This window comes from Hoplias malabaricus, chromosome 5, assembly GCF_029633855.1.
Source record: "Hoplias malabaricus isolate fHopMal1 chromosome 5, fHopMal1.hap1, whole genome shotgun sequence".
NCBI lineage: Eukaryota > Metazoa > Chordata > Actinopteri > Characiformes > Erythrinidae > Hoplias > Hoplias malabaricus.
Window position 1 is genome coordinate 40,751,363 of NC_089804.1, and position 11,451 is coordinate 40,762,813.

General features: G+C 39.2%; 1 protein-coding gene across 1 annotated transcript; it reads right to left on the minus strand.

Moving 5' to 3' along the window:
- Nucleotides 1–486: 486 nt before the first annotated feature.
- Nucleotides 487–9,656, minus strand: shisa4 (shisa family member 4). The gene is made up of 5 exons (XM_066672395.1): nt 9,398–9,656; nt 7,875–8,052; nt 5,757–5,893; nt 3,295–3,486; nt 487–2,996 (listed from the first exon to the last, which is right to left on the minus strand). The coding sequence occupies exons 1-5, from the start codon at nt 9,453–9,455 to the stop codon at nt 2,956–2,958; spliced, it is 606 nt and encodes a 201-aa protein (XP_066528492.1). The 5' UTR covers nt 9,456–9,656; the 3' UTR covers nt 487–2,955.
- Between the last annotated feature and the right edge of the window lie 1,795 nt (nt 9,657–11,451).

Consider the following 11,451-nt stretch of genomic DNA (forward strand, 5'->3'; position numbering starts at 1 on the left):
CATGTTAATTCTATAGATTTTTACAGTGTTACAACCACCCCAATACAGTTTAAAACACTTCAAATCTCTGTAAACATCAGTCATATCTCATTGTTATTCAGAACAGATCAGCAGACTAATAGTTATTGAAATGATAATAAAATTACTGCTCAGACCTTTTCAGAAACAGATGCAGATATATTAGCAAAACACTAATAAGGAATTTCTCACATGCCATACGTTGCTTGACTGATCATACGACTAAACTGGGTTCTGTGTATGTGTGTGTGTGTCTGGACTGACTGGACAGAGCTATTTGAACTGTTGTATCTTCACCAAAGAGAAGTGAGAGATCTTGTTGAATCTGGAGGCAACAGGAATCCTGTGCCCTGAACAATGTCCAATAACTCTCAGGTATTTGTCTAACTCTGAGCTTCTTCACTGACCTAGTCTTATACATTCTTGTACACAACAAAATTAAGGAGGCATGTAAGTACAAGACCATTTTATTGTAAAAAGTGAATTATACAATATAGTACTTCCAGTTAATATTTAGATTACAACTCTTTTATAATGCGTAGGGTTTAATTTCTAACTCAAGTTTTGCATTCTGTCGTGAAAACATTATGTTATGTAAAAAGTACACAGTTTTTTTCTATTGTAGCTATATAGAATCAGTTTTCACTTCACATTCCAACGGGATAAATAAACATTAACTTAACAATTAGACAAAAAAACACTGTTGACATTGTGCCATGTAATATTTGCATTTAAGTGTAATTAATTTAAAATCTCAAACCCACACAAATAAATCCCATTGTTATACACTGTTTGACAGAAGCTAAATCCAATGGAACACTACAAATGAGCTCCAGTTTAGTTGGTATTTATGGCATTAATGTGTGGAGGTAGAAACCTTTACTTAAACCACAGCTGATATAAATGCTTTTTAAAATATTTCTGGTGAAGTTTCCGCTTTCCGCAAACTCTCAGTGATCTCAGTAAACACTTCCTCCAATATATTACTATGTTTTTACTAGAAATCGTATCCCCAGCCTCTATCTATCGTTTTATAATGGACAATGGAAAGTTGTATTTATCGTAAGATGAACTCACTGGTCACGTTATTATTTACACCAACACTACATGGCCAAATGTATTTGGACACCATTTATTTATTTAAATTCAGGTGTTTCAGGCTGCTATTAGCTTTAAAAAACCAAGCACAAAGCCATACAACCTTCACAGACAACATTTCTGAAGAATGCTAAAGCTCAGAGACTATACTGTGGCACTGCCATAGACGGCTGCTTTTGCCACAAGTCAGTTTTTCACAGTTCCTAGTTGATGGTTCTAGAATGGAAGGTCCAATGGCTGTATGTTAGATGGCTGTATTGGTCAAATCCACACACCATTTGCCATCAATTGTAGTTCCTATTTAAACTTATGGTCTAGTCTGAGCTTTAAAAAAACTGCTATATGTGATTCAGGGTATACAATGTGTGCCCACACATCCACAAACGAATCTAACTGTCGAGTGGACCTGTTAAAATGGACCTGTTAAATGTGTAAAAACAAGATTGTGCCTTATAAAGTGAGTATGTATAAAGATCTGTGGTTAAAACCAACAAACAAATGTAATATGGGCTTTGGTGAGCTGCATGGTAACACTATTATGATGAAATTGAAAATCTGTGAGTTTTACATAACATATTTTTATATTTATATTTGATTTGTATATGATATATATATTTGAAGAGGTTGATATTATTACTACCTGTGTAAGTCAAAACAGCTTGATAAGGAAGCACAAACTACAACTTAACCAAAGGTTTGAAGCCTGGACAGAATTTATATTTCAAAACTGACATTAATAAATATGACTCAAACATGAATAAACAAAACCAATGTAAAAAAATAATAATAATAATAACTGGGTGGTAAAATGGTACACAAATGTAAATGCTGTCTGACGTATGTAACGTAGACTACAGTGTAATAATGTATAATAAATACATAGATGAGACACTGATTAAGGATTCGAAACAAATATCCCAGCAGCATATGAAACAGACGCTGTCCATCAAACTTCCGCACTGATCGATCACTGGATTAGGAAAATCTACCTTGTAACAACACGCATTGTCCATTTTATCAGCTACAATTACAGACTGTAGTCCACATGTTTATTATTTTTATGCCCATTTCACTCTGCTTTTCACTGTGTTCACCAGTGTGTTTGTGGACTGAATGTTGTACAGTGTTGATTGTAAAGTGTCCTTGAAAGGTGCTGTATAAGTGTAACATTAAATGGTTAGGATCCCCACAGGACCCCCACAGAGCAGATGTGATGTGGTGGTGGATCATTCTCAATGCTGCAGTGACACTGACGTGGTGGTGGTGTGGATCAGACACAGCAGTGCTGCTCGAGTTTTAAAGTTTGTGTCCACTCACTGACCACTCTGTCAGGCGCACCTACCTCATTGGTCCACCTTGTAGAAGTCAGAGACCGGTGCTGATTTGTTCCTGCACAGTGTGTGTCAATAGTCCTCTAGCCCTTCTTTAGTGGACACAAGACGCCGCCATAATTGTAGAACTACAAATCAGTGGAGCTGATAATATGGACAATGAGTGTAGCCATAAATATAACACTGGAACTATGAATGTCCTTTCGGTGAAGGTTTAGTAGAAATTAATGTGCCAGGATTATAGCCAGGAAATAAAAGAAAAGTTCTGCATGATTAGATGTCAGAGCATCTGTCAATTGGTGGGTGAATTATGTGCTTCAGGGAAAGCAGTCAGTGAAATGGGATTCACTCCAGTACCAGACAAAATCAGGCCATTCATGCTGCACTCCCAAAGACGTTTCAGAAAGGACAAAAAATTATTTTTTCAAAAAGTGCCACAGTCTAATCAAAGAACTCCCTAAGAGCAGAGTCTGTGTTGTGCTGTCTTCAGTGGAGGATTCCCAGTTTCTCAGTGGCCAGGATACTGTGGAGGGGTGTAAGGAGGAGGAGCTGAAAAACAGAACCACAAAAGATAAGTTCACCAAATTGTAGAGTTACCAAATTTTTACAATGCATACAAAGCATTTTCCAATTAAAAAATGTCTTTATAACAGTTAAAAAGGTACACTTTCACTCTGGATGCTTAAAATTATGAATAGGAGGTCTAATTTACACAGATACTATAAAGTAATTGGATATAATTCCTTATTTTCCATCTCTGAATTTTGTGACCCATAATGAAAATACAAATAAAAATTCTAAAAATTACTAACAAACTTGCTCTGTGGATTTTTAAAATGTTACTTGCCTCCTTGAGAGTACCCTGGATCAACAGGGGGATATGGTGGGTAAGGCCCCTGTGGCATCATGGGATAATGAGGAGGCATACCAGGGTAATGTGGAGCCAAAGGATAGCCAGGATTCTCTGGGTTTCCAATGGGTTTGCCATAAGCATCATACATGGGTTCAACAGGATAGCTGGACATTGGAATCTGCTGAGCTGAAAGTTAAGATTCATGTAACTAATGCACACAAGTATCCACACTGACAGCAGGTCAAAACGATATAATTTTGTGACCTTAACTTTAACATTTTAACCCATAAGAGCCCAGGCTCAGTTCACCAGGAAGCCAAATTATGAGTAAAATAAAACGAACCAAAAAACAACATGGAACACTTTTTTAACATTTCGTGCTGCATTCTGTAATTTTTTTATTTTTTGCTAATATCCCAATGTAACACAAACATCACAATAATTTTGTAACTTGGATTTCAATATTTTTTTAATATTCTTTAAATGTAATATGCAACACAGGACGGTTTACTACTGCATTGGAATGGTTAAAAAAGTTGGAACACACCTTTTAGAAACAAAAATTTGGTTTTAAAATAAACATTTTTATGGCCACTATGTCCACACCATCATCCTGTAACTGAGGTCACACACACATTCACACGTTGTCATCTGACTGCATCCAGGACGTTCAGTAAATGTCACTTAGGGACGTCATGATTGAAAATGAAAAATAAAAGTGTGTGTGGAACTTTCCAGACCTTACGGGTCACCATGTCCACCATGGGTTCTTAAGGGGTAATAAAGAATAACAGTTATGTAAATAGCCCTTAGTAACCAGCCCTTTTAAGGAGTTGAACGAGGTGGAGTCTCTGAAAATACTGTTGAAATAGCATTAGAAAATATAAATAAAAAAACAACAACACAAGAAGTGTGGTTGGCACTTTCTCTGTGCAGATCATCATATACACTATATTGCCAAAAGTAGTTACTAACCCATACAAATCATTAAATTCAGGTGTTCCGGTCACTTCCATGGCCACAGGTGAATAAAACCCAGCCCAGGCATGCAGACTTGTGAAAGAATGGGTCCCTCTCAGGAGCTCAGTGAAGTGGGATTGTAAAAGTCCAGTTTTGACATTTCCATGCAACTAAATGTTCCACAGTTAACTGTCAGTGGTGTCATAACAAAGTGGAGGTGATAGCGACTCTGCCACGAAGTGGTAGGCCTCATAAAATATCAGAGCGGTGTCAGTGGATGCTAAGGTGCATAGTTCACAGAGGTCACTAAATTTTCTGCATCGCTACAGACCTCCAACCAACAGTGCATAGAGAGCTTCCATGTCCGAGCAGCTGCACCCAAGCTTTACATCACCAAGCAATACAAAGTGTTGGATGCAAAGAACGGTACTTGTCTGATGGTATAAAGTTTGGTGGAGGGGGGGTTATGATGTTGGGTTGTTTTTCAGGAGTTGGGCTTGGCCCCTTAGTTCCAGTGAAAGAAACTCTTAATGCTTCAGCACATCAAGAGATTTCGGACAATTTCATGCTCCCAACTTTGTGGGAACAGTTTGGGGACGGCCCCTTCCTGTTCCACCACGACTGTGCACCTGTGCACAAAGCAAGGTCCGTAAATGGATGAGCAAGTTTGGTGTGGAAGGACTTGACTGACATGCAAGAAAAGTCCAAAATTCCCGTAAACACACACTCCTAAACCTTGTGGAAAGCCTTCCCAGAAGAGTCATAGCTGCAAAGGGTGGGCAGACATTATATTAAACCCTATGGATTAGGAATGGGATGTCACTCAATTCATATGTGTGTGAATACAGATGAGCAAAACTTTTGACGATATAGTGTACAATAATGACACTGTTCCAGGGCCTCTGCAATACCAAGACATTAAAATTCAGGTATGTACACTGAAATAAATGACTGGATACTTTGCATCTAGACTCATTGTCCACCATTATATCAGCTCCACTGACCATACAGGACCTCTTTGGAGTTTTAGACTATAGTCCATCTGTTTCTGTGCATACTTTCCTGACCATTGAAGAGTAGTGTGAAATAGGGATAAGAAAGTATGCAGAGAAACAGATGGACTACATTCTTTGAATTACAAAGTGCTCCTGTGTGGTCAGTGGAGCTGATAAAATGGAAACTCGTCTCATTTGCCTCATATACATTTTTATTTGCTCTTCATTTTCCAGAGGAGGTCTAGTAATTAGTAATTAAGTGATAGGACATACAAACTGAAGTCTTTACGCTAACTTACCCAGCAGAGCATGAGTTAAAACCTCGTAGCCTTGAGATTAATTTCAGTTTAAAGAGTTAAATTGGCAGATTGTAAATACTTTGCTACAAAATTAAAATCACAAAACCTGTTAATGACCAATCAGATTACAGCACCTTCCCAGGTAAAATTAATCAGACTCTAAAACAAGATTTAGAATGTCTCTGTGTATAGTGGGTTGTACCTTCATAACTTGTCCTCCCTCGTTGTTGGTGGCGCTGGTAAAGATAGCAGCAAGAGCACATGAAGCAACAGACCATGGTGGCAATGGCAGCCACGAAAAGCAGAATAGATGAAGCAATGCCTGCTATGGTGGAAGGACTGAAATAAAAAACATTGATCATTCAAATTTCCAGTACATTCCTGAACCATGTAGGTTACAAAGAAAAAAACACAACCCTCTGCCCCATATGTGAAACATTAAGATGTTGGCTAATTTACATTATACCAGGTCACAGCTCAAGAATTTAATTAAAAGAAACGTTAATGTAACACAGTAGTCAACATGCCACTGTGTAAAATATTTGAATTGTGAAGCAGGCGTCACATTCTTAATGTGTGTTTATTTACATAGTACAATCAGTGAAAACATTGGAATATTTTTTCTTTTCTTTGTGTTTTTGTCAGTTACATAAACCTGCAAAAGAAATGAGCAAATCATAATGTTTTTACTGCATTTTACAAAATTTATCAACTTTTCCATAAATATTGTTTGTAGATCATCGTTGTAAACCATTTCAAGCGGAAATGAGTATGAATGACTAAGATGAATCTAGGTTTTTCACAATCTACAGTCCACAATATCATGAAAAGATTTATGGCGTCATGAGAGATGTCTGTGCAAAAAGGTCAAGTTGCTCAATACAGTCCGCTGTTGCATCAAGAAATGCAACCTGAATTATCCAATACACTTTAGAAAGGTGTTCTGAGTCAACATTTCAGAATTTTTTTTTTTTTTACAGCATTTATAAAATGTAAAATACTATTTTAAGGCAATACTTGCGAATTTCTTAAGATATTTGGAGAACATTCCTATGAACCTCTTAGCGTTTATCTTAAGATACTTCATTGGCTTTTTCTTAGGAAAGCTTTAGTGAATCAGACTTGCTTCCTATTGAAAACGTATGGCGCATCTTTGAGAGAAGAATCAGAAAATGGCCACCACAGATGGTTGAGTCTTGTATACAGCAAGAACCGACAAAAATTAGTTTTGCAAATATGCAACAATTACTACCTTTAATTCTCCAACAAGTTAGAGGTACAAATAAATGAAAATGTAATGTGACCCACTGGTAAACATCACTGTCACAAATATATTTATTTTAGTGTTTTCAGACATCAATTTCAAAATTTGTTAATGCTTAAAATAATTATGAAGACGAATTATGGTCATCACTGAAAACAATTTTCAAAAACATTTTTTTATATTTTTTTTTGGTTAAATATGTGTTCCATTTTTATTTCATTTTTAAAAAGTAGCCACTTTCCTAGAAATGGGGTTTTTACATTCATGCCTTTAAACTGTGTTCTAGATATTCTTTAAAAAAAACACTCCTCTCAAAACCTTATGACACTAGGTGATTGTCTGTGAGGAGTGTGGTGTGTTCTCCCTGTGTCTGCGTGGGTTTCCGCCGGGTGACTGTCTGTGAGGAGTGTGGTGTGTTCTCCCTGTGTCTGCATGGGTTTCCTCCGGGTGACTGTCTGTGAGGAGTGTGGTGTGTTCTCCCTGTGTCTGCATGGGTTTCCTCCGGGTGACTGTCTGTGAGGAGTGTGGTGTGTTCTCTCTGTGTCTGCGTGGGTTTCCTCTGGGTGACTGTCTGTGAGGAGTGTGGTGTGTTCTCTCTGTGTCTGCGTGGGTTTCCTCTGGGTGACTGTCTGTGAGGAGTGTGGTGTGTTCTCCCTGAGTCTGCGTGGGTTTTCTCCGGGTGCTCTGGTTTCCTCCTACAGTCCAAAAACACACGTTGGTAGGTGGATTGGCGACTCAAAAGTGTCCGTAGGTGTGAGTGTGTGAGTGAATGTGTGTGTGTGTGTGTGTGTGTATGTGTCTGTGTTGCCCTGTGAAGGACTGGCGCCCCCTCCAGGGTGTATTCCCACCTTGCGCCCACCACGACCCTGAAATGGATAAGCGGTTACAGATAATGATAATGAAAAAAGTTAATTTAATTTTTAAAAAGTGGCCAGACGTTTCTGGAAATGGGGTTTTTACATTCCTGCCTTTAAACAGTGTTCTAGATATTCTTTAAAAAAAAAAACACTCCTCTCAAAACCTTATGACACTATATTAGTGATACATGTGCTGTACCTGAGATGAAAGACCATACAGCGTTTCTGGCCCCCCTCTGTGATCATCTTGAAGCCATCCAAGCAGCAGTAACGTCGGTGGCAGTTCCCACAGCAGAAGGAGAGGAGTGGGCAGTCAAAGCCATTGTGCCAGGTGCCATTCTTGTCCACATACCACAGACAGTCCTCATTTGCACTCACTGTATGCAACAAAGCAATACACAGCTAATTTCAAAAATTCAAAAAAAGTGTGAAGAAAAATGTTTTATCTTATATTTATTTTACATTTTCTTACAGGTTGAGTAGGAACTCTTCTGCCATGGAGCCATCTCTATGTAATTTTCAATGTTAACTTACACCACTATACTTTCTTTACATGGGTTCTAACTAACTCTTATAACATGTCATGATATAAATTCAAACAGTGGTCATAGGCTATCAGTGACTCTGTTCATATTCTGACTCTGACAGGTTTCGTATCGTTGGGTGATGTCTACAGTTCTGCACTTTTTAAGCTTTATTTCATTCTATGTTTACTACTTATGTTCTGACCCGTTTCTCTGCATACTTTCTCATCCCCATTTCACTGCTCTTCAAAGGTCAGGACCTCAGACAGCAGGTGTGGTTTGGGGGGGTGGATCTTGGTGCTACTGTGACTCTGAAGTGGATGTGCTGGATCAGACACAGCAGTGCTGCTGGAGATTTTAAACACCTCAGGGTCTGGACTGAGAACAGTCCACCGACCAAAAACATCCAGCCGACAGAGTCCTGTGTCACTGATGGAGGACTAGAGGACGACCGACACACACTGTGCAGCGACAGATGAGCTACTGTCTCTGACTCTACATCTACAAGGTGGACCAACGAGGGAGGAGTGTCTCACAGAGTGGACAGAGAGTGGACACAGGGTTTAAAAACTCCAGCAGCACTGCTGTGTCTGATCCACTCTACACCAGCACAACACACTAACACATTCATGATGAAGGACTAGAGGACGACCGACACACACTGTGCAGCGACAGATGAGCTACTGTTTCTGAGATAAATTGAGTGATATCTCCCTCTATTTCAGCTGGAAAAATATGCAGTTAATTGAAATAAAAGAATCTGAGGTATTTCTCACAAATGAGAATCAGAATGTTCCGTATTTAATGTGAATGTTTGGGTCACACCTGTGATCAGTTTATTTACAAATAATAAATCTCGAGCGGTTCCGTTGTTTGTCGGTGTAGGAGAGAGATGTAGCCCAGATTAACGCAGAGGGATAGAAACAGTACTACAGGACTAGCATTGACAGATGAAAAGACTCTACAGGCAAAATATTTATAGAGACTTAATATTTATATTATATTTACGAGATTTAATCTGTTATAAAAATGAATACATTCCCTCTGAACATATACAATCACCGAGAACCACCACATTATTTTAAGACGGTAGTAACGGGCGTGGCCATGATGTAGCCTTATTTATCACATTCACGTGATGAGTGTTGTCTCGTGCCTCACGGTGAGGCCTGTGCAGAGAGAGCCGTCAGCGCCTTACCGTCACACGCAGACAACACAGCACACATCACCGCTACAGCCAACGCGGACAGCGCCATCTCCACTCCGGCGAGGTAACGGGGTCCTTTAAGCTGAAACAGTGAGGAAACGTGGAAGAGCTCACATTAACACAGAATGGAGTGCCGCTTTAAACGCAGAAAAGCAGCATCGCCAGCGCCGTCGCGAGAGCACCATCAGCAGCCCGCACTTGTGTAGTTTCACACACAGCGCGTGACGCTGCGGCGGACAGCAACGTCGCCGAGAACTCAACACCTCCACCCTCCGTTCGAGGCTGATCTTTCCGCTAGAGCTACGACAAATAACCACAAATGTCGCATATGGAGCCCGTTGTAGCATTTAAGCCACCATTTTGGTGTATTAAAAATATATAAATTAATTAAAATATGAAAATAGGACACCGAGTCAAAATTCAGTTATGGCAGAAAATTTTAAAGACATTTATTTTCCATCTTACTGATTTATCCCAAAGACCCTAAAACATTCATGTGTGTGTTATGTGGTTGAATTGACAATAGAGGAATTTTAAACAGAAGTCCTTTAAAGGCCAATCACCACTTACTGACATATATGAGTATGAATTAAAATGAAAATAGCAGCTTAATTTACTTTAAAACTGACAATTTTATTAAATTGACGGAAAAACCCGAGCTCGCTACGGAAATTCTTGAACGCAACCGTGACGTCACTGGTGGACAACAGCTGAACAACGCCGCGGTAAAACACCGTTATGACTGACTGTTATGACAGTATCTAGCTAAATAACCAACATTATTCATGACAATAGCCTAGCAATAAGCTAAACTCAAATTTAGAGGTACCGTTATTCTGTAAATGTGATCGAAGTCGAACTCGAAGGGGGGACGGTCTTTTAAACCTTATTCCTTGAATTAGTAAGAAATAACATGTTTTCTGACTATCAATAAACACAAGTTAGGAACTCATATTCCACTGTATTTATCTGTTTGACACTTTCATAGAGCTGCTGCTTAGCCTTTAAAGTGTGCAGGAAGATGCTGGTGATCTACCAGTCTGTTGTTGGACGTGTGGAATTGCTGCAGTCTGCTGAGGAAGCAGCCTCCAAATATGGGATGCAAACAAGCTCAACAAACTGATTCAGAAAACGGTCCGAGTCTTGAGCTACTCTCTGGAAGGCTTTGAGGTGGTGGAGGAAAAGAAAACTCTGAAACGTTGAAAACAGCAGTGAGGTTATTCACTCCCTCTATGAGCTACTGGTCAGTCAGACAAAAAAGAGGTTCTTTTAGACCCTTTATACACCTTTATAAGTGTTGTCTTACACCAGTCCAGGAGGCAGATACTCAACATGTCATTGACGCTGTAAACAGATTGGTTATTGCTTTGTGACCTTCACTGTAACACAGTTACACTAAGTTACATTAACTACATCATAGTGTGTGTGCTCCCAACACTGTCTCAGTTCTTAGACCCCATAAATATACTGCCTACTGAGGTACCTTAATCTGCCCAGATATTGGGAGCAAATTGTTCCTTAGACATCAAGGCAATCCCATGATGTGACAAAAGCACAACTCCCGTCTATTTCTCAAACGGGAAGAACAGAAGGCACCATGCTGACATGCCAAGGTGACACTAGCAGCTTAGGAAAGTAAACCCCATCACCTGCAGTGTGCGGAAACAAGCTGTGACACAATCTCAATAACCTGCCTCATAAGGAAAGAATGGGTTAGAACACAGCTCACTAGGATTAATATCAAGCTCATATTTGGCAGTAGGGCATCCCATTTCTCTTTGATAAAAAGGCACTCACTAGCACCCTCTAGGAGTACTGCAATGATGCACAGGACATGGTCCAATCTGAATGCAGTTTAAACAACTGTGACGTGCTTGGTAGTGAAAAAGATCTCTATGAGCATAACAAAACAAATAAAGAAAAACATATATTACACTGTGCTGGTAAACTAATAATGCAACATACAACACACATATTAAAAATAACCTACTTATAAATATTGCCCAGTTGATTTTCCACTATTAAGAATGTCGTTTTAACAGCCA

Bases quoted from the DNA above. Each gene is read 5' to 3' on its own strand.
- shisa4 (XM_066672395.1), bottom strand. From the start codon at position 9,455: ATGGCGCTGTCCGCGTTGGCTGTAGCGGTGATGTGTGCTGTGTTGTCT. The intron at 8,053-9,397 runs GTAAGGCGCTGA...TGTTGCATACAG, and splicing joins TGTGTTGTCTGCGTGTGACG to TGAGTGCAAATGAGGACTGT. The intron at 5,894-7,874 runs GTACAGCACATG...TTTTTATTTCAG, and splicing joins TGTATGGTCTTTCATCTCAG to TCCTTCCACCATAGCAGGCA.